This window comes from Carettochelys insculpta, chromosome 31 (genome assembly GCF_033958435.1).
Source record: "Carettochelys insculpta isolate YL-2023 chromosome 31, ASM3395843v1, whole genome shotgun sequence".
Taxonomy (NCBI): domain Eukaryota; kingdom Metazoa; phylum Chordata; order Testudines; family Carettochelyidae; genus Carettochelys; species Carettochelys insculpta.
In genome coordinates this window covers 3305831-3333523 of record NC_134167.1, presented here as the reverse complement: position 1 = coordinate 3333523, position 27693 = coordinate 3305831, and the positions used below count along the sequence as shown (strand labels likewise).

General features: G+C 44.3%; 1 protein-coding gene across 2 annotated transcripts in view; it reads left to right on the top strand.

Annotated features, from left to right (window-relative positions):
• Positions 1-11875: 11875 nt before the first annotated feature.
• SLC25A37 (solute carrier family 25 member 37) overlaps positions 11876-27693 on the top strand; it is a 28565-nt gene continuing 12747 nt past the window's right edge. The window contains exon 1 of one of the 2 annotated variants that reach the window (XM_074981756.1): positions 11876-12048. In XM_074981756.1, coding sequence (XP_074837857.1) covers positions 11983-12048 — 66 coding nt within the window. In that variant the 5' untranslated portion in view covers positions 11876-11982. Of the gene's footprint in view, positions 12049-12330; positions 12442-27693 lie in introns of those variants that run through there. The other variant, XM_074981757.1, reaches the window with a different exon arrangement.

The following is a 27693-nucleotide window of genomic DNA, read 5'->3' as shown; positions in this document are numbered from 1 at the left end:
ACCTAGGTGATGAATTTTTACATGTATTGTCCATGTATTGTCCATGAACCTAGTATTGTGGTGTAAATCTGGAGTAAGGCAATGGAGAATCAAACCAACAAAGTGACTTCATTTAAAGTGGTGCAACTGAAGACAGAATCTGGCTGGGGAAACACATGACTGACAAACTCTATTTTCTCTGCAGCAGCTCTATCTTTATATAGAACAAATGTTTTGTTTTGCTCTTTTTCTGTCATGGATCTAAGTTGTGGAACTCAGGAAGCTCTTTAGAGAAGGGTTGTGAACACAAAGGTGACTTACGCGGCTATTTAACTTAGTGGGGTAAGACATGCAGAAGACGTTTAAGTTAGTGGGGTAAGACGTGCAGAAGACGTTTAAGTTAGTGGGTTAAGACATGCAGAAGACGTTTAAGTTAGTGGGGTAAGACATGCAGAAGACATTTAACTTAGTGGGGTAAGACGTGCAGAAGACGTTTAACTTAGTGGGGTAAGACATGCAGAAGACGTTTAAGTTAGTGGGGTAAGACGTGCAGAAGACGTTTAAGTTAGTGGGGTAAGACGTGCAGAAGACGTTTAAATTAGTGCGTTAAGACGTGCAGAAGACGTTTAAGTTAGTGGGGTAAGACGTGCAGAAGACGTTTAAGTTAGTGGGGTAAGACGTGCAGAAGACGTTTAAGTTAGTGGGTTAAGACATGCAGAAGACACAAAAGATGCCTTTGTTTTTACAGCATTTTCCAACATTATGAAACCAAAGGAGGTTCACTTGTGCCGTCTGTGCCCTTTCTCCACTGCTGCTTTTTTCCTCTCCAGTTGATCGGGCATCAGAAGTACATTTATCTCGAGTGCCCCAGTCCTATAGCCTGATCATGCAAGATTTCTCCGAGAGAGTACGCCTGGCTCCTTGAATCAGATTCATGAAAAATGAGGGAACCTGCTAGACTGAGCAAGGAGTGGTCGCATAGGTGAGGCTTGCACGGTCTAACCTAGAGTTCTTCCGTTCCTGTTATTTACCTTGCCAGCTGGGGCAGATGCTGCATGAGGAGCACTTTGCTTAGAATCAAAGGAATGCCCAGAAACTTGCAAAAAGAGTTGGGTGCAGCTGAGTATTACCTGTAAACTGCACCTTTGGGTGGCAACCCAGGAGAGATTAACCTGATTAGCAGAGCACCCACAGCACCTACAACTGGCAGCATCTGTTTCTATTGGTGGTACACAGGCACACATGCCTTGGTGCACATAAAATTTATTCTGCACATGGATGGAAAAATTGGAGGGAACATTGATTGCCTGTATCACTGCCCTTAGTTCCTTTGGAAAATCTCCCCTTTAATTCATATTTGGGGCAATATAAGGTTAATCAATCCAGTTCTTGTGCGCATTTCATATTAATAATGAGAGAGGCCGTGTTCTCTGGTATGGCAGAGAACAGACCAGCAATGGAGCAGTGCATTGGTTGTGCATGGCCTGGATGGTGAAAACAAGGATTTGAAGTTCAGTGCTGAGAAAAGAAGAAGCCAGAGGAGAGATTTAAAGAGGAGAGCTGAGATGGGAAGGACGGTGAACATAGGTGGAGTATTTTGGGAAGGGGAGCTCTGAGAAGAGGAAACCTTAGTAGTCATGGCACAGACAAAAGAGATGACATAGAGGAAGGAGTAGGGCTCAACAAGAACTTAGAGGTGTGGCAGAGAAGGAGACAAAGCTTGTACAGCATAGGTTACAGCTTGCTGCGAGTAAATTCAAGTTCATTGATCGTGGTGGAGTTGCAGCTGATAATACCATCTCATGAATTTGCATTACTTGGGAAAGGGAAATTTGCTGTACAAAGAATAACTTCCTCATGCCTTTCCTTGTTTCCTGATAGCCTATGTACTCTGTGGTACTTCATCTAATTGACTGTGCATAGACTTTATGACCCTGGAATTTTTCACCTGCCTCCTGCGATTTTTTTAATTTAAAAAAAAAGTCAGAATCTGAAGTGGGTCTTACCCATAAAAGCTCATTACAGAATGAATAAAATTGTTAGTCTTTAAAGCACTAGAGGTGTGTGTGTGTGTGTGTGGTTAGACTAACATGGCTGCCCCTCTCTGAAACTAAGTTTAATTTAAACAAAGAACTTTTTGGAAAGCTTCTCTCAATGAAGTCACCAGGAGGACTATCTTGGACACCAATCCCTAAAGGTACTTAAGCACCCATATCCTGTGGGAGTTAGGCACTTAAGTACTTTTTTGAGGGCCTGGGCCCAATTGACCTCATGGGAAGAGGAGTCCTGGAGTGCTGACATTACCCATCATAAGCAGAGGCAGACAGAATGTTCCCAGCTCAGTATCAACTGAATGAATCAGAGGTAGTTTTGTGATCCAAAACGTCTAACACAGCCTTGCCAAAAGCATCTCAGCCTGAGCTTGGCTTAAAGGCATCTTGGGGAGGATTAAGGTGTAGATGGGGGCAGGGGACGGGGCCAACAGCCACTGCAGGCCTCTGAGCAAGGTAGGAGTGGGCATCAGGTGGAAGGGGCAGAGCTGAGGGCAGTCAGCTTTAGTGCTGCCTAGATCAGAGCACGGCCAAGCTATGCTCTAACAGCAATCCAAAGGGGCCTAGGCCTCTGGCCGCTGCTCTGCTACAGCAGCAGTGGCCAGGAACTCCAGACCCCCGTGACTTTCCAGGCCCTGGTGCAACTGCCCTCTTTGTCACCCACCGCACACTGTCATTGGCAGACCTGGATGTAGAAACAAACCCAGACCAGCAACTTTTGAGCAGTTTAAACTTGATGAAGCTTAACGGCTTCTGATGAGCTTCACGCTGGGGGCTTGGTCCAGACTTGCAGTTCAAAGGAAGAAGATAAGAGCCTTTACTAGGGGAAACTGAAGGAGTCTCTCTTGTGGGTTCTTGGAAACGGCACCTGTCATCTTTCACCTAGACCTGGGAAAAAGACCAAATGCATTTTTGCTGTAACTCAGTGGGAGCTGCAGTAGCTTAGCACCTCACATGGTCAGGCCACAACTTTGTTAGAGAACAAATAGTACCAATGTGACTGAAAACCCTTGCTCCTTAATGATCTGAACCTGGGACCAGGCTGGTGAGGACAGGCTCTGGGGATCGAAATTGGAGAAAGTTCAGCTTCACTGCATCATGTAATTACATAAGATTTCAAAGGTGTTACACCCTAAACTTAAGGTTGCAAATGTTGGTTGGACATATTCCTGGAGACTAGAGGACCATACCTAAACAGCATGCAGTGCATTCAGTCACAGCAGCCTTTTGAAGCGAATGCCTCAAACCCTCCTCAGTGCTTCTGTGTCTTTCACCATCACTGACAGGTACTATAATTACCTTCTATAAAACACATACACACAAAGGACATGTCCTGTAATTTACAATTGATGTAATGCTTCAGAAGTTTGCCTTACAACTACGCTCACCAATTAAACAATGAGCCAAATCCCCTTCTCAGTTTCACCGCACTGTCTGCTTCCATGATGTTATAACAGTGCTGCTGAAAGGAGACTTTGGTCCATATTAAGGTGGGCAGGCAGGGAGCCTCTACTAGATTGTTACTGAAGCACTAGAGAATACATAGCTTCCTACTGGGTCTTGTAGATAAAGGGGACTGTGTTTAGTTCTTAGAAGGGTGTCCTCCTGCCTTGCTCAGAACCAAACACTCCCATGTTATCATATTATATGCACTGCCTTCAGCTATCGCTGGCATCTCGCACACCTCCTGTTCGTAGAATGACTTGCAATAAGCCTAACCTCATCTCTCTAATCAGCTAAGAAATGTTGAGCAGAGGCCTTGGGATGCTGAAGGATGTCTTAAGTCCTTCTTGGTCAGAGGTCTCATTCAAGACAGGAGAGGTCTATTTCATTTTAAGGATGAAATGCAAGGAGTTGGAATAGAATTTACAAGTGCACATATGATCCCAATTCTTTACAATAACACCACATTACATAAGCCTGGCAGTGTCACATTTACACCCATCTATAGGCCTTATTAGACAGTCATGCTGGCCTTAGAACAAGCAAGACTGCAGGTCCATGGGTCTGATTGACCATTGTCCTATGCATTATTTAATCACTTGCACCAGTGCAATGTTGGTGCAAATCATTATTTTTCTGATTTGGCAATGTTTCACCCCCACTTGGCACAGGTGTAAATGACTGCATTAGATGCAGGGCATTGCTGAATCCTGCTCTTTGTAACTTAATCCACAGATATTTTTTCACCCCCTGGTGGCTGCATGATTTGTATCACCACCTCAAAGCTATCGACACTATGAGCAACTAAATGTATAAAACCAAGGGAAGCTAAGATCCATGAAGAAGAAGCTCTTAAACTTCTTTCTCACTCATAAGAAAAGGAGCAATTTGCTAGCTGAAATTGCATGAGATTGTATGTTAATTCACAAAGTTTGGCAAACATTGTCTACTCCCCCCTGAAGCTTATCTATTGCACATTATTACGCTAATTCATTCTTGTTTATAGTTTTTAATCATGCAACACAGATGCTCAGCAATCTTCTAAAAGATCATGTATTCAACCTCTTCCTTCAATGTATAAGATGCCTGATGTGACTAACCCACAGTAAGGGTCAGATTCTTCAGGGGGACAGCAAGAATGTAAATGAACACAAGAATGGCCATACTGGGTCAGACCTGGGTCCATATAGTCCAATATCCTGTCATCTGACAGTGCTCAATGTCAGGTTCTTACAAGGGAGTGAACAGAATGGGTAATCATCAAGTGCACCATTCCTAGCTTCCTGCAAAGAGATGCTTGAGACCCCATCTGTGCCTATCCTAGCTAATAGCCATTGATGGACCTGTCCTCCATGAATTTATTTTGCTCCTTTTTTGAACCCTGGTAAAGTCCTGGGCTTCACAACATCCTCTGGCAAGGAGTTCCACAGGTTGACTGTGTGAATAAATACTTCCTTTTGTTTGTTTAAACCTGCTGCCTGTTAATTTCAACTGGTGACCCATTAGTTCTTATGTTCTGTGGAGCAAATAACCTTTGTATTTCTGTGTTTGTACATCACCAGTGAGCTCCTGGCCCCTGACTGGAGCTGCAGGCCACTACCACGCTACAAATAAATAGTAATAATAATTTGATCCCGTGTGTATTCAGGCAGCTTCAGAATAGAGCTGTGCTTCATGATGGTTCAAGTAAAAGGACTGCAGGAACAGAATTAATTTTCTCACCCTTAAGAGGGTCCAAGAGTTTGGAATTGCTTCAGTCACTGGGGAGGAGGGCAGCAGTCAGTACCTGCTATGCTAGTGATGAGATTTTGGCAAAGAACATCAGGAAAAGGCCTATTAAAAAGGCCGGGATATCAGTTAGCGGCTGCACAGAATATAGGGTTTTTAAGGTATTATCCAGGAGACACTGTTACCTCATACAGTAAACAGCAGGAGGCACATTTCCAGAGGGTATCATTGGCTCTAGCTCAAGGCATTAGATTGTTAATATCCACTGACAGCCTGACTCCATATCCTTAGACAGATGAAGGGCTATGCCAAGTGTGCTGGGATGTGAGCATGTGATTCCAGGGAGCACAGGCATTTTAGACCTGATATGTAGACCATTAAGACTATCTCCGAGGCTGCTAGACAAAAATCTTCTCTTTATCTTCATCCTTTGTGTCTTTGGATGGAATCATCTCGTATACTGGCTCCAAAACACATTCCTGTCACAGTGGTCCCCATTGTGCTTGTGCAGCAAAAGAGATAGCACAAGAGACTCCTGCTGTGTCTACTGCTAGGGGTTAATTTATAACCACTTCTTGCACAGAAAACACAACACAGTTAAAATCAGTCCATGCAACTACTTTTCCAGGAGCAAAGTGTAAGATGGGGAGAAAGGGTTCATTCATTAAGGCAACTGACATACAATCATTTGCTCACCTGGTCGTTCCAGGCCAAATAAATGGGAAAGAGATTAGTTGTGATTGACTCCATCGTTTATAGAGTAGAAATTGAGATAAACTAATGGGAGCAATAAATAAAATCATTCTCCTTGAAGGAGTTTTAATTCAACAAGTGTTGTTCATTGACTAACTGCCTCAACAAAAGGGACTTAAACCTTTGTTTAATGTAATGCAAAGAAGAAGATTCTATTGATTTCATTTGGGACTCCTTACATGATGAAAATAAACACACAGTGTTAGTCATAGGACCAGGCTCCTAAATATTATTTTAGCCTTAGAAACTCGGGGCTTGTCTGTACTACCCTGGGTCATCTGCTTAAGTTATGCAACTTCAGCTACATGAGTAACAGAGCTGAAACTGATGTACTTAGGTCTGCTTACTATGTTATTTTCATAGCAGTAGGTCTACAACTGATGGTCTCCCGTTGGCTCTGCCTAGTCTTCTCATTTTGGTGAAGTACCAGAGTCAACAGGAGCACACTCAGTGGTTGATTTTTTTGTATCTAGATGCAATAAATCGACCCCCGCCCCCACGCTGCAATCTGACATCCCATGGTATATTGTGATGCAGCAAAAAATGATTGTCAACTTATTTTAGTTTTGGTTAAACATTTTTTAAAAAATTGATATCCGTTTCTCAGTGACATGGAAGTGGCAAAGGATTCATAATACCTGCAGAGAGCACCTTTTGTTTTTCAAGATTTCATCTGACAGACTTGACACATCGATAACCCAGGTGGCTGGAAGACCTGAGCGGATGCTACTGAACCTGTGGTTTAGTGTTCGGCTATCTGAAACCTGGGACGGGTTCTGACTGTGGAAGAATAGGGAAGGCACAAAAGAGACTCTGAGCCCAATGCCCCTCCACACCTTGTGAAAAAGCTGCAAGGGCAATAGTTCTAGGCCTGCCATGGACTGCCCCATGTCAGAGGAACATCCAGCAAGGGAAATAGGACTAGACTGTATCCCCTCTGTACTGTCAAAGTGGTACAAAGGAGAGGGAGCAGGACAGAGGATCTGGCCCTAAGATCTGGGTAGCTGAGAACGAAATAGATTCAGCTGGAGCAAAGTGCTCAGTGTTTCTGGACTACCAAAGGTAAAATTATGGGGTTCCTGAAAGCCCCATAATGAGCAGAGCAAATTGGAGCTTACAATCCCATGGTGTCAAACTTTAAACTCATGCAGAATGGGCATAGTGGCAGTGAGCTAGGTGCAGAACCAGTAAGTCCATGCCTAAAAGACATGTGCATGGGGAGAAAATAGAAGCATGTTACCAATATATTTTACTCTCACTGTGCAATAAGGGTTCTGCACTTGAGTCCTCCACTCACTTTCTAGTCACTTGGTCCTCATACTCTTAAGGACTGCAGGATTTGGCCCAGGCATGCTACTCCAGATCCTGAAAATCGGCTTAATTTGTCCCCCAGTAGTGAGACACTTTGGTATACAAACAAGGAACAAAAAGTTGATTCCTGACTCAAAGAGCCAACAGTCAACTCATACACCTTGGATTTCAGTTGGGGCAAAGAGGTTAGCAATGAGGCATGAGGGGTTGTTTGTCTGAGTGGGTGTTAGCAATATGGTTCCAATCCAGTTTTGCATAAGAAAAGACATTTCCTTCTGTGGGGTTTCATAGCTTCCTCTGCTGGTATCGCTGCAGCAGGAGGACCGTTTTTTTAGTTTAGAAAATGTCTGTGAATGAAGTGATGACAGAAATACAAAACTTATGCTTTTTGGGGTCATTCTTTGAGACTCAAACTAACACAACTGTAATTTGAACAGGGCTTGGTTCAAGTTAAATTTTCAAACATAGCTACTATCTGTGCATGCCTAAAATATTTGGCTGTCCAACTTGGGATACCTTGGACTTGCTTTGTAAAGGCATTGAGCACTCAGAGCTATCCGGTAACACACTGCATCTGTGAAAAGGCATGCAAAAAGAAGGACATTACAATTTTCTAGCTGAAGATGGGCATGGTAATTTCAAAATTAAGAAGTCTACATAAGATTCTCAGCAAGGCATGCTAAGATCCCTTGCTAAACTGAGGTGAGCCAGATTCTAGTAATGTTCCCTCCTCACATTGTACTTCCTCTCTGCACCAGCAGGAACATTGCAAACATTTGCAAAATAGTAACAGAGAGAAAGCCATGCTAGTCTATATACTATCAAAACCAAAAAGCAGTCAAGTAGCACATTAAAGACTAACAAAATAATGCATTATTTTGTTAGTCTTTAATGTGCTACTTGACTGCTTTTTGGTTTTGATATGCAAAATAGCTGCTGTTCTCTTCTGCAGTCTCTGGCTTGTTCTGCTTTCATTGATCCTCCACTCCCTAGGAATGTCGTAGGTGCTCCTGAGGTAGTGGTCTGCTCTGTTCACACCCATCCAGCTGTTCCAAACTGAGTGGTTTATCTTTGCTTGTGTCTAAGGGATGGGGGTACTGGACAGCATGTCAGAAGGCCTGTGTTCCGTCTGTGCTGTGCCCTTAGCCTGCAGCCTGACTTTCTGCAGGTTTGTGTTTTCCCTCTGGGAGTCTGCATTCTAAAAAGACTGGCCAGGATTTCTTTAGCCTAATGAGATGCACTACATATGTACACATACAGCACCTAGTGTAATGGGACCTAGTCATGCTGTAGGAACTGGTGTAATACAAAAATCATTGTAGATTTTGCCCCTTCTAAACCTCTGCTGTTCTGAACGAGGCTCTGCACAAGGGCTGAAAAGGGAGAAGCTATAATCCAAACAGTCCAGGCTGATTTATTGGTCTGGGATTGTCAGGCCTTTCTAGCACTTGGAATAGGTTCAAGCTGTTGGAAGAGGTCAAGGAACTGAACAAGTGACAATGGATAGGCAAGAAATGGGAGAAAGATCATATAAATCTGTCTTTTAGTAAAGATGTCCGTGGAGAAAGAGAGGTTACCTGCAACAGAAAAGAGGAAGAAGAACAAGAAATAGCTGCAAAAAGACAAGAAAAGTTGAATGGGTGTGCATTGTTGGGGTTTTTAAAATGCAATATGGTATGAAAGTAACAGATACTAAATAAATGGCTCTGCTTCATCTCTTTCAGACCCAGTGTTACACCATCAAATCTCAAGTGTGACTTTTGGTTACAGAGACAGAATCTGCCCCCTTCACTGGCCATTTGCACTCATTCCACACTCAAAGAATTCCATGCCAGAGATGCTTCAGATTTCACTATGATAAACTATGTAGGGAGATTGGAATCTCTGTAGCAAAGTGGAACAGAAGTCACGTATGGTTTCAAGTCTCTTCAATATGTTAATCACAGTTCTTGGTTATACTATACCCTCTGATTAGAGGATGGAGCTCACATCAACACACAGGGTTTGGGCACATTTAACTGAACCACTTAATTCATACACTCAGGCCTTAAGGTTGTCCAGGCCTTATGTATGTGGGCCCTCTGCATTGGAGTAAATTCTATGTAGAGTGTAAAGAAAGCACCTCAGTTTGCGTGAGCCAAATGCTGCAGCTTGTATTCAGGAAAAACAACCCTTGAAATCAAATGGATGCTTTGCCAAAGTTAGGACTTCATGATTAGGTCCCGAAGAGGTTTCACCATACACAAGGACAGTGCTTTCATTAACACCAAAAACCTTTCCTTCCAAGGCAATACACCCAGCTGCCAGGCAGCTATCTTTGGCATGGAAGGGGACAGTTACCTAGCACATTGCCAGGGAAACTTTGACCAAACCATTATTCTTACCGTCAGCACAGTGGGTACACTTTTCCATCAAGAAATCTGTCTGGAACTCAGCTGAGCTGCTAAATTAATGCTTCAGGGATTTCAAGTGTGGTGCTGGCATGGGTCCGGCCAGCTTGAATCTCAGATCATTAAATCATTCTGCTCTGTATTTGTATAGCAACTATGTGTTTCTTTTTATGCATATTTACATTTTCTTCCCCTTCACATAGGGAGGTCTTTAGCAGGTGAAATAATGTAAGTTAATAGTAACAGAGGGGGAGCCGTGCTAGTCTATACATTATCAAAACAAAAAAGCAGTCAAGTAGCACTTTAAAGACTACCAAAATAATTTATTAGGTGAGCTTCGTGGGACAGACCCACTTCTTCAGACCTGGTGTCGCTATGATCTGAAGAAATGGGTCTGTCCCATGAAAGCTCACCTAATAAATTATTTTGGTAGTCTTTAAAGTACTACTTGACTGCTTTTTTGTTTTGAATGTAAGGTAATGTGCTTGTGCATTTCAGGTTCTGGATGCAAGGAATACCATGAGAGTAGCAGATTGCTTATAACTTTGGCCCTATAAATGTTCCCCCAGTGCAGTGGGAAAGCCTGTAAAATGCACATACAAAACCACAGGGACAAGTTCTCTGGCCAAGTAAATAGACAAGTCTGTGAGCAGAAATATTCCCTTTATAAGAGCCCAGAATTTGGCAGTGATGTAATTTCACTTAAGTTCAGTGGTATTCTGCTCTACTGGTTTTATACAGAAGCCAAATGCATTCAGGCCAAGCATCCTTCTCCTCCCTCCCTTGCCACAATCCCTTAGCACATAGGTGCTGGAACTAAGGGGGCAGGGGGTGCTGCATCACCCCCGTGACTTGAAGTGCTTTCCATTATATACAGGCTTTACAGTTTGAGTCAATGAATGTCAGCACCCCTCCTTTCAAAACTGTTCCAGTACCCATGCCTTAGCATCTTTTTAAAGGAAATATTTATAGTTCTCACAGGTCCTTCCAGAAAGCACCTCTTCCCAAAGAAGTTTATTTTGGGTTAGGTGAATCCCTACTTTTCTCCCCAGGCTTGAGGTCCTTGCTCATTTATTGGGAGCTTTGTATAAATTAAGCTGGAAAGAGGTTTTTTCTCTCCCTTCCTACCTTTTATAGATCACTCAGTGTCTTGTAACTTGTGTCACAAGAACAGATTCACCACCTTCCGAACATCACTTGATGGGGGCTGAGTTTGGTTTCCCCTTTGAAACATCTAGAAATAATCCAAAAAGATTGTCTCCAAACTAGTACCACACCTGCTTGGAACTAGTTTAATAACTATTCAACATGGTTGATACCACCTATCATGACAACACAAAAATGTATATATTAATGACTCGTATATTCAAGCCTCCTGCTGATCCACCGCAGACTAGAATTGATTGGCATATAGTTTTCCCTCCCCTCACAGACTTTCTGGCAAAATATCAAATACCGGTATATTACAACTTTTCAACAGGAGAAAAAGCATATGTTTGCGAAAGGAAAAATAACATCAATTGATGTGGAAATCCCAATTTTCCATTAAAAAAAAATCCCACATCCAAAGATGATTTTAGGAGAAAGTTTTGCAACAGACTTGTCCATTTCAGCCCCTGGCTAATGCACTGAAGTTTCTACCATGTAGATCCTGCAGTGCCCTGACCAAGCATTACAACATGCAGGTTTCTGGCCAGTATCAGAGAAGCAGCCCTGTTAGTCTATATCTGCAAAGACAACCTGGAGTCCTGCGCATTTTGATTTGGGCACAAGCTTTTGTGGACGAAGCAGGTATTTTGCCCATGAACGCTTACATCCGAATCCATCTGTTAGTCTTTAAGGTAAAGATTCCACATGACTCCTGGTTGTTTTTGCAGGCAAACTCTACTAGCTGAGTCTAGCTCTGTCCTCCACTTCTTGCCTTCACACCCACTGCCTCCCCTGGACCCTACTGGTGAGGTCACACGGATGCCCTGTCCTATGGATTTGCAGCCGCTCCTCTGACAACCTCAGGGCCTCTTGGGCAGCAGCCGGGCGCTGACCTCAGAATGGGCGGGGAAAGCCCCTCCCAATCAGAGGACAACCCATCCTCGAAGTCGGGCTGCCATTGGCGGAGGGAGGCGGGGGCGTGGCTATCACGGACGCGGGGCGGGGCGCCCTTTAAGAAGCCCCTGAACTTTTTCCCCCCTCCACCACTCGCGCTTGCCTTGTTTGCGGGCATGGAGCTGAGCTGCGGCCGGGCCGCGGCAGGGCTACCCAGCGTGGAGGCCGAGAGCCCGGGGGAGGACTACGAGAGCCTGCCCAGCGGCGCCTCCCTCTCCACGCACATGACGGCCGGCGCGGTGGCCGGCATCCTGGAGCACACGGTCATGTACCCCGTGGACTCGGTCAAGGTGCGCGGCGCTGCAGGGTGGGGGTCCCGCGCCGGACGGGAGCTGCAGGCTGCTCCTCTGTCTTCGTCCCCTGGGGGCACTCCGAGCGCCTCCCCTCTGCATGATTGCACGCGCGGGGAGTGTGTGCAGACGCTTCCTTGGCCGTGCATGAGGGCAGGCATGGGGGGGAGGGGCGGTGAGGGCTGATGTTGCAAAGCTATGAGGGAAGGCATGGGGGTTTGCAGTTCCCCCCCCTCGGTCTTGTGAGTGCCACATGTGGGGTAGTGAGCATGCTTTCAACTTTCCAGTTCGAAGTTATAGGGGAGGGTCTGTTCCCCCGCCGCCACTGGCATCAACGCTCTGTTTTATGGGGCCTTCCTCTTCTCCTGACACTGTAAGGAGGTGTGCTGTCATGTAAGTAGGTGGGCATCTGCTACATCTCCCCTGGTACCGTTGGGGTAGAAATGTCTCATCTTCTGCTTCCTTTCTGGCCTGTTGCACAACGGGGGAGCCTGGGGCCCCACGTGCCATAGCGTATGATGTGGGGTGGGGACTGCCAGTAGCATCTCATAGCAAACTCCAGAAAGCTGTCAGCCTGCATAGGGAGGGCGGTATGCGTGGACAAGGGCGGGTGGCATTCTGAACACACCGGTGGCTCTCTGAAAAGAGTATAAAGAGGAGGGAGTTCCAGCTAATGCAGCCTGGACTGTTGATCTGGCCACTGTAGCTCACTCTTCTTACTGACTTTGAAGGTGCTCAAATAGTATGGGGGCCAGAGGGGGCGATTATAACAGTGCAGTGTTTGAGGAGCAGATGAGTGTCTCTCTGCTCATTTGGGAGGTAAAAGTCCATCTTGTCTCGTGTTCCTGCTTCATGTGCATCTGGAGCCGGTTTGCTGTTAAGTGTCAAGTTACTAAGTCAGGTTGTGCAACTAACAGTGAACCTGTCTGTGAAACCTGTTGGGTCTCTTTTCAAGGGCATTTTAACTTGCTCCCCTTGCAGAGAAATCTTGTAAAGAAGCTGGTGATGTCAGTTGATAGTGTCCATTTAGGAGTTCCGAGGAGTTGGTCTCCAGGATGTGTGATGTAGGAGCCCAGGTTAGAGTGATCAGAGTGAGGGTCAGAAGCGGGGGAGTGGCAACAGAAAGGAGCCAGATCAGGATCCTTGTTTAAATGATGGGTCCATCACCTGGAGCATGTGTAGTCTTAAATACATGCCAGCAGCAAGTCTCTCTGCCCAGCACGAGGGTAGAGTTTGATTAACTGATTTCAGTGGGCAAGTGCTCTCTCTTCCCCTCTGGAAGAAGATAAAAGCTAACAATGCGGCTGTAGGCATGTACTTCTGACTTAATGATTGTGCATGTATCTGACTTAATAGTTGTGCACGTCCAGGCAGGCTGCTAACTTCTGACAAGCTGCTAAGAGTACAGCAGTATTGTTGTGAAGATGAATCCTGTTTGTGCTCTGGTCTACTGCAGTGGAAATAACATGTATGTTAGAATAGTGGGCTTAACACTTGCCTGTACGAAAAGGTGTCTGAGGTTATATAGATCTTACAGTAATTATTGTTTGTTCTTGACTTCTGTTTAACTGTATATCTAGTCTCAGACAGACTGTAGCTTAAAATCTTCAGGGGGAAAAGGGCTATAAAGACAGCCGAGTGCTGAGCTGTAAATGACAGACCTTTTAAGAGGCATGTCAATATTTTGACACAGTGGGTTTAGTGAACAGGCAGGCTTGAGAGGAAGAACAAAACATGGGTAATGAAAGCTAGCAGAATTCTCCTGGCCCCAGATCTCATTGCAAATCCCAGGTCACTGAAGGTTTGTGAATCTGGCCCAGTGTATGGCTTTTGGGTGGGGAAAAACATGAAATTGATTAGCATCATGAGATGCATGTCTGAAACCAGATGTGACCTAAAACTCTTAGCAACAATAGTTGGTTGCAAATGGAGATATTGGAGTTCAGCTCTGCATGTGACATTGGCAAAGCCCAGTGCAAAAGTAAAAGAACTGCCTTGGGAGATTTACCTAGCTTAATCACTTCCCTGAGACAGAGCATGGCCTAGCAGTAAATTGGGCATTAGGGTGCCTGGGTTCTATTTCTGCCTGTGCTGCAGGAATTTTCTGTGGCCTGTTGGACGTGCCTTAAGGTGGGTCAACACCACCAAGACAGCTACAAACAGCCCCTGGCAGTGAGTCTCAGAACTTGGGTCAACTGGCTTAGGCTTGCACTCGGGGACAACAGATTATAGTCGAGGTGTTCCGCCTGTGAGACCAGGCTGAAGGGAACATCTGAGCTCTGAGACTTGCTGCTGTGTATCTCTTGTGTTTTTGTTTCCCTGTCAGATGGGGCTAGCATCTACCTCCCAGTATGGTGTCAGGCTAAGCTGTTAATATGCAGATCTGAGTTCAATGCGCAGAAGTGACGCTTATTGATCATGGACAAGAGTCAATTATACTAAGCAGCTCATCTTCACAACACATCTAATATGTCTTAACGCCCCAATACTCCTAAGTGTGGAGTTTGAGAAATGCCGTTATAAGGCATGTCACTGCTGAGAGGTGGATTGTTCCAAAATTTCCCACTAAGCTTTTCTTTCCTAGTTCAGACAAATGATCCCTGCCTTGTCCGCAGTAGCTATCTAGAACAGGGGCAGGCAATAATTTTTGATGGGGAGGGGTTCTCTCCAAGCTTTTGGTAAGTGATCAAGAGCCACACTCTTCTATAAAGGGTTGCAGGGTCTGGGACAGGGTCTGGGTGCTGAAGGGACCTCAGGGGAGGGGATTGGAATGCAGGATGGATTGTGGGGTCTAAGAGGGACTTTGAGTGACAGAGGGGTTGTGATCTGGGGCATGGGATTTGGAGGGGTATGAATGCAGGAGAGGATTCTGGCTGGGGTAGGAATGTTGGTGGGGTGCAATGTCTGGGAGGGAGTTGTGAGCCGGGGGGGAGGGCAGGGAGTCAGAAAGTTTGCGTGGTCTGGGGAAGGGAGGGGCTGGGGTGGCTGCGAGGTGCTTTGCTAGATGATTCTTAGCCAACAGCCTTGCAGGACCCGGAGGCAGGCTCCCTGCTTGCTGCAGCCTGAGAGAGCTCAGAATGGCTGCTGATCCAGATGTGTGGGAGCAGGTGGGGGGAAGATTTGTGCACATTGCTCCACACCCCAGCAAAACTGCTTAGCTCCTATTTGCCGAAAACAGCCAATGGGAACAGAGATTTTGCTAGGCAGTAGGGCAGTGCATGTAAAGCCTCCCTTTCCCCAGGGTCCAGAGCAGGAACTTGCTTAATAGAGTGTGGCTGCTCTGTGCCGGAGAGTCCCAGGGGGGCAGTCTGTGGGCCAGATGCGGCCCATGCGCCATATCTCGCCCACCCAATCTAGAAGCCTGTTATCCTAATTGTGACTTAGAGATCTCAAAGACTTGGGTTAGCCTTGCCTTTTCTTTTCCATCTTGCTAAATGGGAGAGGGACATGAAAAGGGTTGGGTGCTCATGCAAGGGATAAGCTACAGTAAGTGCATGGCTGTGTGAAACCATAGCAGAAGGATGACTTTTAGGGAAGGGGAGGGAATTCCAGCATCCACATCAGACACTGTTAATGTACTAGACACACTGACAGATACGTATTCAGGAAATATTCCTGTGCCCGATTGTTCCCTTCTTATTCCTGACTTATATTCAGTAAGAGTATCGCACCATGAGCCAGTTCCTTTCTTGCAGCCTTTTTAGGTCACAGGATTAGAAATGATCAAGTGTGCTTTTTCTAAAAGTCTGTAAAACAGCATTCCTTGTGGGCATCCTCTTTCCATACGGCCCATGTTAGTGGTTTATATTAACTCTGAAGACCTCTGTCACCATGCTAATGGGCAGGTATAATGAGCTCACTGTGTTTTGCCAAGTCATAGTTGCACATCACCACTCAGGACTTTCCAGTGTTATTCAAGAGGGCATTTCCTCTACGGGAAATCATTAGGGAGAGGGAGAAAATGAAAGTAAAGTCCATTTTCTTTTAAGCAGAGCTCCTCTGTAGCAAGGTTAAATTTATTGAAAACTACTTCATGGTCAAGTGGTGTGAAAGTCCTAAATTCCTTCACAGTCTGATTACTAAGGGCAGGCCTACACTGCAGGGGGAGATCATTCTGAGTTAAGCAACTTCAGCTAAGTGAGTAGCGGAGTTGATGTACTTAGATCTACTTCTTGCTGTGTCTTCCCTGCAATGTGTGGACAGGCAGCCCTCTCCTGTTGATTCCCCTGGGGCTTCTCGTTAAGGTGGAGTACCATAGTTGATGGAGGAGCATTTGGCGGTCAGTACTAGATGTGATAAATTGATCGCTGCCCCATCAATCCATCCGGTAATGAGGATAAGACCAATGTAAAATTTTCTCTGATGGGTGTGGTGACTTGACTGCAATACTTCACACTAAATGAGCGCCCTCCCTTAGGAGAGCTCAAAGTGATTTAAGGGGATTAAATGTTACCTCCATTCCGTAGCTATGGAAACTGAAGCAAGAACCGTAAGCAGCTAGTCTCAAGTCACACAGGGACTAGAATTCAGATCTTCTGAGACCTGGTGAGCAGAACACAGAACTGGAAAATACTACCTTCCACTGTGTCTCGTCTCTCAAAACCTGATGGGTTAAGAAGGAAAGCTGACAGTAGATTGCCAAAAAAAAAAAAACAACCTTTTTCCTCTAGCAAAAAGATTACTACTTTGAACAACCTGATTTCTCTCTTAATCCTGTGTTCCTTTTCCATCAGTGGGCATTCTGTTGAGCTTCCATGCTTGCTTGAACAGCAGAACTCGGAAGTTGAAGATTCTGTCTGCGGTTTCTCTCCTAAAGGTTTACGATGCCGTGGTGAAACTTGATGTGAGTTATTGGTGTCTTTATAGCTGCTCCTGTGCCAGCTGAAGCCAAGCACCTGAGAAAGTGGAAAGAGGAGCTAATTTCAGCAGCAGTGTTTGAAGAAACTGTAGACATGACAATGCCAAGGACTTTCCCAGCCCTCTGTTTCCTGGAACTTCCCATTTGCTATGAACTCCTGTTACACCCTTGACTGACTTCCATTCCCCAGGATGACATTTTTAATAGCCTGATTCAAGGCTTTCTTTCACAGAGATTTGTTTCAGGTTGTCAGGTGTTCTGTGCTGACATCAGTGGCAACAGTTACGCTGCAGCACACTGCAACAAATGGAAAGCACTTTGTAAGAGCTGGGTGGCAAAGTGTTATTTCCATTCTTAAGTCTCAGAGCTCTTTACAAAGGAGGGAGTTGGTATTGTTATGGAGATTGGAAGAGATTTGCCCAAAGACACTCAGTGGCAGAGCCAGGAATTGAATTGGTTTGTGGGTCCTGGTTTAGTGCTCTATCCTGTAGACAGACTGTCTTTTTATATCATCTGCATCTGACCCCAGACTTACATCCAGTGCACTGCGGAACACCAAAAGTACTGTTGGTTGTGTGCTTAAGGTATGGAATGGGATACATCATTCGTGACTGTCACAAGCACCCTGTTTGCCCTAGGGCAAGCTTGTTGGCATCTGTTTTCCAGTCTGTAAAGTGACGATGATACTCCTTCCATTGTGTACCTTGATCGAAAGCCTGTTCAGTCAGGGGAATGTTTTTAGGTGCCGTGTCTTCATATGTGGCCTAACGCAATACATCCTGGGTCTTTGTCGGGCCAGTAGGTAATACTTAATACAATAACCCCGGCTTACACATAGTTGTGTTCCGTGGCAACCACGTATAATTCCAATTTCGCACAAGTCAGGGGAGCCAGGAAACTGACCAGCACAGCAGCTCTGGTCAGTTTCCTGGCTCCTGGGACTGGCGGAGAGCCCTGAAGCAGGTGACCAATGCTGCTGCGGTGGTCGGTTTTCTGGCTCCCTGTCACTCACAATTTCGACTCGTGCTTGTTCAAGTCAAAATCTTATAAATGGGGGGTTTTACAGGAACGTGTTTGGAATCCAACTTTGCCAGTGCACAGGTAAGCTTTTTTTCTTTCTCTGTGATGAACCAAGACAGAGCCTGACTGGCTCACCACAGCCCTCAGTGTCTGTCAGAAGTAGAAGAAGAAATCAGGAGTTTGTGTGTGTCCTATGGTCTGATACAGTTTAGGAAAGCTTGTTTTACAGGTAAGCCAAAGCTTTCATCTTCTTCAGAGAACCTCTCCCTTTAGCACTGATTTATGTGGGTGACTTTCTTGTCCCCTGCAGTGACAGTGAAACTATTCTATTAATGCAGTTGCCTGGTAAAAGCAAGAGTTTGCAAAGTACTTACAAGTATTTTATACCAGGGAAGTCGAATAGCTGGAATTCATTGGTTACACTGACTGTTTTGAAACTTTTTGAGATATAGTCATTATGCAGTGTGAGATGGTATTTCATGTCTTGGACTATTGAAAAACTTGGCTTGTTATGAGTTTCGCTTGGTAATGGAAATGGTGAGTTTTACAGCAATGATTTTAGAGAAGCAGAAGCTCCAGCAGATTGCTTGTTGTAACACATGTTGGTTGTGATGCTACATTTCCATTGTCTAAAAAAATTGAACATTGCATACAAGAAGACTTCTGAATTTCTGCTTGATTACATAATTCTAGTGGTGAAATAGAGGGGATTAAATTTGTGCAACTTCCAGGGAAACACCATAAACTGCACAATTCAAGAGGTCCTTAATCTGACATGCAATTTACTGATTTAAGTAAGCTCTAATTTTTCTCAGGCTATGTCACATGTACCAAGAAAATTAAATAAATATTGCTGTACAATGTGTCCATCAGTGTTCTTGGTACCCTTGAAAATCTCTTTAAAAAATTCTTACCCATTATTTACCCCAGCTCTGCTGAAATAACTCATTGACATGATACCGCAGATACCTGCCTGCATCAGCCCTCCAACACTGCTACCTAGTCCTGCCCAATACCCATCTCCTCCATCTGTTAAATCTAATTTGTTGCAGATCTCTTGATGATTTTAGTTTCTCTAGCTTTTTGTAGTGTGAACCTCACCTCTTCCCATTGCTGCATGAATAGTGTTCCTGTGGCAGGGATAGCATTTATTTCCCTGAATGTTTATTAGGAAGATAATGTGTCTTTAACATCTTTCATGGAGTTTCTCAACTGGAAATGAGGGGGCAACTTGTGATCTCTCTGCTTTCTGTGCACCATGTGCAAAGTGCTTTGCAGACTGCACTTTGGATTCCACTGCTGAAAATCCACTGTTGTGGTGTATTCCCTGATTCAGCTCTTCAAACAACCAAACTTTGTTGATTTAACACATGGCAACAGTATACAGTAGTCCCTCGAGCTATGTGTGGGTTGCGTTCCCACGCACCTTCATATAATTCAAATTTTGTGTAAGTTAGGGGCAACTTTTTCCCTGGCGGAATGCATGTTCTGCAGCCAGGGAAGCAGCAGGAGCACCTGGAACTCCTCTTGAAAGGTAAGTTTTGGGGTTGGGGGTGGGAATTGGGGAGGATTAAACCTGGCAGTGGGATGGGGCTGTGGGAGGGGGACAGGGGGTTGAGCTGGGGCCACGTGGTCCTGCAGGGGGTTGAGCCGGGGCTGTGCTGGGTGGGGTTGAACTGAGGCTGTGCAGGCTGGGGGAAGCAGGATTTCTAGTTGCGCTTAACTCACATTAACATGAGTTAAGCGCAACCGTAAATTGCACATTTTGAGGGACTACTGTACACCGGTTGAAGGCTGCAGAGAAGAAATTTGGTATATCACAGGGTTTCTCAAGCCTTGTGGTATCCTGATCAATGTTCCCACTAATCTCTTCCATCCATGTGCAGAATAAACTTTGTGCACCAAGACATGTGCAGATGTGTCCCACTAGGAGAAACAAAAGCTAACTGTGAGTGCTGTGGTAATCAGTCGTGTGGCATTTGAATCTCTCCTGAGCAGCTGCACAAGCCCTCCACTTACAGGGAACACTGATCCTCCTGTCTGCTATCCTTCTGATCCTGTGTCAAGTAGCTTTTGCAACACAAATTCAGAATCACTGCCATATTGCTAGGTTGAATTGAAATGGCAGTAATGGAAGTTCTGAGATAGGGAATAAGACTCTTGTGAAGGGGTTAGTAGTTAGAACTTCAATATGGTGCTAGCTGCAAAGTAGAACTTGGGGGTTAAACTGGTGTATGCAGCACTGAATCTTTTTGGGTTACTAGTTACTATGGTTCTGCTTTGCATCTTGTACATAGATGATAGCTTCCTCCTTTGTTTGAAGGCCTGGATCATGAAGCAGGAACTGAAGTAATGCACATGTTTAGAGCAGGAATAATCCAAGGTGTGGTAGGAAGTCTAGCCAGCTCTCTGTAAGAGCCACATGCTGACTAAAAGCATGAGATCAGGTAATGTCTGCCTCAGAAGAGCTCCCAAATGCACAGGTGCACTTTTTTTAATTGTCTAAGGATCTTAAATTACTAATAATGTCTAGAATATGTTGGGGAAGGGAGCCAGGGGGATTAAGCTAACGTTTGATTTCTTTTTTCACTTGCCTGCCGAGACAAGACCAATAACACTGGGCATCCCTGTAGCGTAGTGTTGCCTAAAGGAGTTATCACTCCCATCGCCTTCAGTGGACTTTGGATTAAGCATTAAATGCACCCATCAAACTGCTATTATAAAGCATCTGTGTAACAGTTTTTGAGTGTATCCACAGTCCAAGCTGGTGAATGATAGGTGTTAAATGATCCAGCTGGTCATGTACATCCCTCACATCCTGGCTTTCTGCAAGGAATTCAATGGCTTGTATTCAGCATTGCCTCCTTTAGGTAAATGGAAACCAGCTTAACTGGGTAACTTTAATTGTTCTATAGGCTTTTGCTGCTTATGCAATAAGGATTATTTTAACTGTCCAGGAGTAAAACTTTCTGATCAATTACGTAATAAGGATGTTAGTCTTGTAAAGAATCTCTTGCTGATTTCACACAGGCGTCCTGAAAAAATGAACGAATGAACCTTTGTATTGATTTGTAGTGCCAGAGGCTGGACTTCTTCAGGCATCCCAGCTGTGATGGCTGGGGAATGAAGAGCTCTGATCCCTGACCAACATAGCTGTGCTGGCAAAAGCTCCTCCTGTTGGAAGCAGTTGCACCAACTCAGTCACACTTTTACTAGCATAGTAACAGAGATAGCCATGCTAGTCTGCACTATCAAAACAAAAAAGCAGTCCCGTAGCACTTTAAACACCAGTAAAGAAGTATTTAGTCTTTAAAGTGCTACGGGACTGCTTTTTTGTTTTACTAGTATAGCTTGTTTGGCTTGGGGCAGGTGTATGCATGCACAAGGAAGGGTGAGTGTTGTGAATGAAGTGATCTGTACTGACAAAAGTGCAGCTTTGCTGGTATAGCAAACTGTTATGCTGAGCTGCTTTTGTAGATAGGAGCTTAGATGCAAATTGTAATTCATAGTAGTTTCTGTGCATCAAACATGAGGTTCTGCTGCATAATACTGATACACTGAAATACAGCTAGTTCAGCTGCTGAATAGTTAGGATGGATCAGATCACTCTAATACAGGGAATTAATATTGCAAGAACTCATGACCAGTTGCAGAAATACAAAAGCGGACATTGAAACATGTTGGACAGGGCAGCATAAACCTATTAGTCTTCTTTTTTTTTCTTTTTTCTAATCCTGTGGCTGAGTTGTAAATTAGTAGGCAACTGTATAGCCATTGTTGCAGCATGTGTGAAATAGAATGTGGTCCCTGCTATCTGAACAGCTTCAGGTCCAAAGGTCTTGATTGCAGACGTCTGGTTCTGGGGGAAGAAGGGAACAAGAGGAGAGAGGGAACAAGGGTTATAGTTATGAGGGCACAAGATTGCTTTGATAGTTCAGCACACGTCTTGCTTCTTTGAAACCTGGGCTGGCATTTGTGGTGTTCCTGTGTGCCAGAGGTCACAGAGAAAGCATGTTGCTTCGATGACCTCTACACAGAGTGTTTTTAAAAAAAAAAAAAAAAAAAAAAAAAAAGAACCCCCCCCAAAATCCCCCTGCTGGACTCAGGCGTGTGCTGCAGATCTAAAGCCAGCGGTGTGGGCATTTCCACTGGGGCTGGAAGACCCTTCCCATGCCAGGTGCGGAACCCTGGTTCCAGCCTGAGCAGGAGCATTGACGTGTTTTTTGGGTTTTCCCCCCCACCCCGCCCGCAGTGTGAGCCTCAGTCCCTAGAGCCAGGCTCTCAGACTCTCTGCTGCACGGGTACTTTTACTGTTAGGCGTACCCAGAGTCACTTGGGTTCAGTCACAGAGAGAGCCCTGCAGCATGAGCCTGAATCAGTTGACTCGAGCTCTGAGTCTCACTGCTTTGGGTCTCTTTGCTTTGTAGACATAGCCTTAATTTCACTGTACTTCATTTTACCCCTCTGTAAAATGGGGATACTACTATTTTTTTCCTGTGTCTATTCAGATTATAACGAAGCTCCTGCACAGTCACTGTATGTGAAGTGCCCAGTGTAGTGGTGTCTTGAGCTTGACTAGGACCTTGAGCTGCTACTGTAAATTCAGTCTCCATTTATTTATTTGATTATCATGCCATTTCTCTTTGCCTGAAAACAGCAAAGAATGCTTTTGGTGCTATGATGAAAATTAACTTCTGTCAATAAAAGAAGGCTGATTAACTATGTGCCTGCACCTAGAATTTCAAGTCAATGGGATGCTTAATTGCAGTGAACCTAAACAATTATTTTCTATTAGACTTCATTAAGAAGAATACCTATTTCTTACATAGCTCTTAAGAGCTCAAAGCACCTTATAAAGGAGATTAATATAATTGTCCCCATATTGGAAATGGGAAAACAAGCTGAGAGGCAAGTGACTTGCCTACTGTCTTGAATTGGCCAGTGGCAGAGGTAAGAAGAGAAGTCAGGTTTCCGAGGTCACACACTCCATCATATATAGCTTACTCCTGACAGCTGTTAGTATAAACCAATCAGAAGTAGGTAAGGTATTGTACTTGGCATTTCACTGGGCCAGGTGCTTTGTTTTAATGGCTGGCACTTGCTGCTTTGGACAGGCTCAAGCACAGAGAGCATCATTACTGTTTACTAATAAAAGAAACAATGTTGTCTTTTAAAATCCCACTCTTCTGTGTTGGACCAGAATGTGTTCTAACTTGTGCAAAAGTCGTGAACCTGTCTGATTAAAGAAGGCGTGGCACAGAAGCACTTCAAAATTCTCTGAGTTCTTTGTGCACTGTCACATGTTTTCATTAGTGCCTGTGATTGGTCACCTTTGCAAACTGTACTGTTTTTTCAAGTTTTTGTTTGGCGTAGGGGTTTAACTAAACAGGCTCTCTTGGTTTTCAGCCAACAGACTCATGGACTGTGTGTGTTCTAAAATGATAAAACAAACCTGGCCCAGTGAATATCAAAAGAATGGAGCTTGAACATCAGTAACAGCTGTGGTCTGAGGCCCAGATATAGCCAAGTATGTGTGCATATTTCTCTTCTTAAATATGTGATTTACTCCCACTGACTTCATTGAGAATTGCCTAACTGGGGAAATGTTCCAGAAAAGCCATTGTAGAATCAAATATTACAGAAGAAATGTTCTAAAATAGCTTCCCAAATAAACTTTTATTCTGGAATAATTGTCTCACTCTCAAAGCAGAGCAGTTATTCTGGAATATATATCTTTATGGGGGAAACTATTCCGGAACAGTTTTTCTGTGTTTAGCTGTTCTGGTCGTTTTTCCCAAGTAGGCAAATATGAGGACTGTGTGAGGCCTGAGCTGCGCTAGAGAAGGTTTGCTGATGCCATCCCATCAAACCCTCATCGTGTAGACACCGTTTAAAAACTATACCTAAAAGAGAACTCTTGCTGGCATAAGTTCCTTGAGCAAAATAAGCTGAGTGCTTTTTTTCTCCCCTACTGGTATAAGTGGCTGCACTAGGACGGTCCCTCTTTAAAAGTGTTACAAAAATCACACTCCATGTAGGTATTACTGCACTGCTGCAATGTAAGCATAAAGTGAAGTCGAGCTCAGCATGTGTTTGCAGGATTCAGTGCCTCAAAAAGGTGTATAAGTCCTAGCTACTCATAGCAATTAAAACTTAAAGGGGACAGGGAGAGGTGAAGCCATTGCACATTTGGAGTAAATTACCTTGCCTCTAAATTTGTAGTTGCTAAAATTACTTTTTTTTAAAGAGTGGAATCCGCTTGGCTTCTGAACTTGCTCAGATGCTGAAGAAATGATTCATTTTTACTTGCCCTTGTTACATAGGGGCTGTGTCTAGACTGCGGGGAGCTGTGGGCAAAAGATCCACTAATTGCTTGCTGAAATGTACGTGTCTTTCGCTGGTAGCTCTGTCAGGAGAGGCTTCCTGACATTTGGCCCTACACAGAACCAAATATCAGAAAAACCCTTCTGCCAAGACACCCCTTCTTCCTCGTGGAATGATGCGCACAGGGGTGTCAACAGAACTCTCCTCACCAGCTCGTTTCTTCCCCGAGATCTGCAGTCTGGACATATGCTTTACCCACAGAAACCTGCACTCTAGACATAGCTAGATGCCGGCAGTAATATGCCAGCCGAGTGGAGCAATGTTTGTATGCGTAAATTTCAGGGAAAGTTTTGTTTTGCGTTGGTGGTTTTCTCGACTATTTTTTGGAAAGAATTTCTCAGAATACAAGGTGAGATTCTGTGACGTTTCTCTTGCGCTTCAGAGTAGAACCATTACTCATATTTCTAGAGCTCTCAAAGCACTTTGCTGAGGCAACTAGACATATGTAATGGGAATTTGAAAACTGAGGCACAGGGAACGGAAAACTGCTTTCCCAAGGTTGCTCAGTCAGCTTGAAAGAATAACCCACGAGTCTTGTACTCAGTCCAGTGTTGACTGCCTTTTAGTGTCCCTTAAGTAGATGGCCCTTCGTGTGACTTCTCAGGTATAAATTTAAAAAAAAACAATGAAAATAGGTTGGAGGCTGTATATTCCTTTGTGTCAAGTCAGTGGCAGCATGCAGCCTGTGATAGAATTCATTTTTTCCACATCTTGTAAGACACTGTCTAACTTTCCTTTGCTTGTCAGATCTTTAGGTCCTCTTTATCCCCCCCCCCCCCCGCCCCCGAAAAAATATAATGCATTTTTTTGTTAGATGGCAGTGAATGCAGTGTGGCATTGGGGCTGTTGAGGGAACTTGATTTAAACTTCAGAAACAGCCTTGAACAGGAAACTTGTGTTACACTTACCTTTCTTTGATTCATGATCTTGGGCCACTTTGTGGGGTAGGTTGTTTTGGGATTGGAGTTATTTTTTTGTCTTTGTTTTTGGACTTCATTCAAACTTTGTCTCTTTTTAGAGTTCATTCAGGATTTCTGCTCAATGGAATTAGCACCCTGTGTCCAGAGTATTTTAGAGAGGGTCAAAGGAACCATGGTTTTATAACTGGCAAAGGGCTAGATGAATTCTAAATGCTTTTACATTAAGCAGGGTAAGTTCTGACACGCTTTGTAACCATATGCGTAAACCTTTCTTAGTATTGGATTTGACTGAGTGTGGTGCAAAGCGTTTGCTTATATAATAGAGGTATGATTTATGGTGTCAATTAAAGACTGACTGCCTAATCTCTCTCTTTTAAGTGTATGACTCATGGAAGGAAGCATAGCCTTGTAGTACTTGTAGTTAAGGCACTTGAGGAATCAGGATTGGATTCTTGGTTCTGCAGTGGACTCTCAGCTCAGCCTTGCACAAAGCATTGTTTTCTCTGCTCTGGTCCCTTATTAGTAATATGGGGATAACACTTTACAGTTTCCTGAGGGTGGTGAGGACTAAAATGTCAATGATTGTGAGACTGCTGGTTACGGCGACAGTGGGGGCTACCAAAATACTTAAATATGCCTGTCTTTTCTATGGTGTGCTGAAGGAAGAATGTTACAGAAAGGGCAATATAGGCTGAACATCTGTTGTCTGGCAGCGTCTGAGGGTGCCGGACTAGAGAGGTTCAAATTAACTAAAACCACAAGCATCTCTCTCTTTCTCTCTGGTAGTTTCCCCCGCAAGTTACAAGTGCTGATAGCTCAGGATGCTCACCCTGTGCTTAGAGCTACTGGATGTACTTCATCGGCTCAACAGTTGCAATGCACCAGCTTTAAATTAACTTCTGTCCATTAACAAATGAAAGTTCTGTGTTTTTTTTTTATCATAACTGCACCCTTCCCCAAACAAAAAGCCCCACCCACACTGTCTAGAACTAGCTTCATGTGCATTATATCTGTTTAATGAATCTGTTAGGTCTAAGTGGGGTTTGCTCAACTGGCTTGGCAAAAACCAATTTACAACCTGCAATTTCATTTGGGTATTCTATGGGCAAGCAAGTACCTGAATGGTTCATGCAGTCTAACACTTGGCACTTGGATGTAGTGCAAGGCCAGGAGATGCACTTAAATAGCTTAAAAAAAAGCCCTGATATTACTCTCATTGTTCTTTGCCTGTGGAACTTCCATGCTAGCTCGTCTGACCTGGGCTTTACCCTGGAAAGCTTATGCACTAATAAATCTGTTGGTTTCTCTAAGGTGCCACAGGATGCCTGGTCTTTACAGCTGAAGACTAACACATCTCTCTCTCTGAGACTCTAGGCTTAGCGTAGGAGACCGAGCATTGGGATGCCTGGATTTTCTTCCTGACTCATTTGCTTTGATACCTTGGAGAATTCACATTATATCCTCTACTGGGGAGCTAGAGAGATATTGTTAGATACTAGTAATAGTATGTAAAGCATTCCCGTGCAGGAGTAAAAAGCAGTAGAGGAGCCCTTAGAACTAGCTGCTGAAAATATCCATGCTGCTTTTCCCAGAGCTAATGGATGCAGTAGACAGAAACTTTTGAAGTGCTACGTGACTGCTGTTTTTGTTTTGTCCATGGAGTGTTGAGTCAAAGGCATTTTTCAACATTTGGAGACCACGTGTGCTCTCCTCAAAACGGGCGCTGTGCTATCAAGCCCTATTAAATGTTCTGTTAGGGGAAAGCAGCGGCACTGGGCACTTCTGCTCGTGAGTAAGGAGCTATGAGGTTGGCCATCTACTGTTAGAAACGTAACAGAGAGGAAGCCGTGCTAGTCTATACACTATCAAAACAAAAAGCAGTCAAGTAGCACTTTAAAGACTAGCAAAATAGTTTATTAGGTGAGCTTTCGTGGGACAGACCCACTTGTTGGTCTGAAGAAGTGGGTCTGTCCCACAAAAGCTCACTTAATAAACTATTTTGCTAGTCTTTAAAGTGCTACTTGACTGTTTTTTGTTTTGATAGTGTTAGAAACGTGGAACTTCTGCGGAAATTGCTTTTTATGTGGTCAAATAATCCTGTAGGGTCGCAGTCCCGGCTTCTGGTGTGACTACATAGCACTGCCTAGCAAACGTTTCTCGTCTGTCAGCTGTGTTAGCTTCCCATGTGCATTAGGTTGCTCTGGATTCTCCTGCTGACGAAGTGGAAAGCCTCTGTGCTTGTTCTTCCAGGAGGCTTCACCTTTTGACAACGTTCTTAAATTACCTGGTTCTGGGAGCAAGACAAAAATGTTACTGTTTCAGAGGCATGGAATGTTGCAGGCTTGCCTCTAATTGCAAAGTGCTCTCAGCTGTTGTAGGTGGCAGTCTGTTGCAATAATTCCATGAGCATTTCTGTGTAAAGTGACTTCACTTTGTGGAAAAGGGCAGGAAAATACGAAAGTT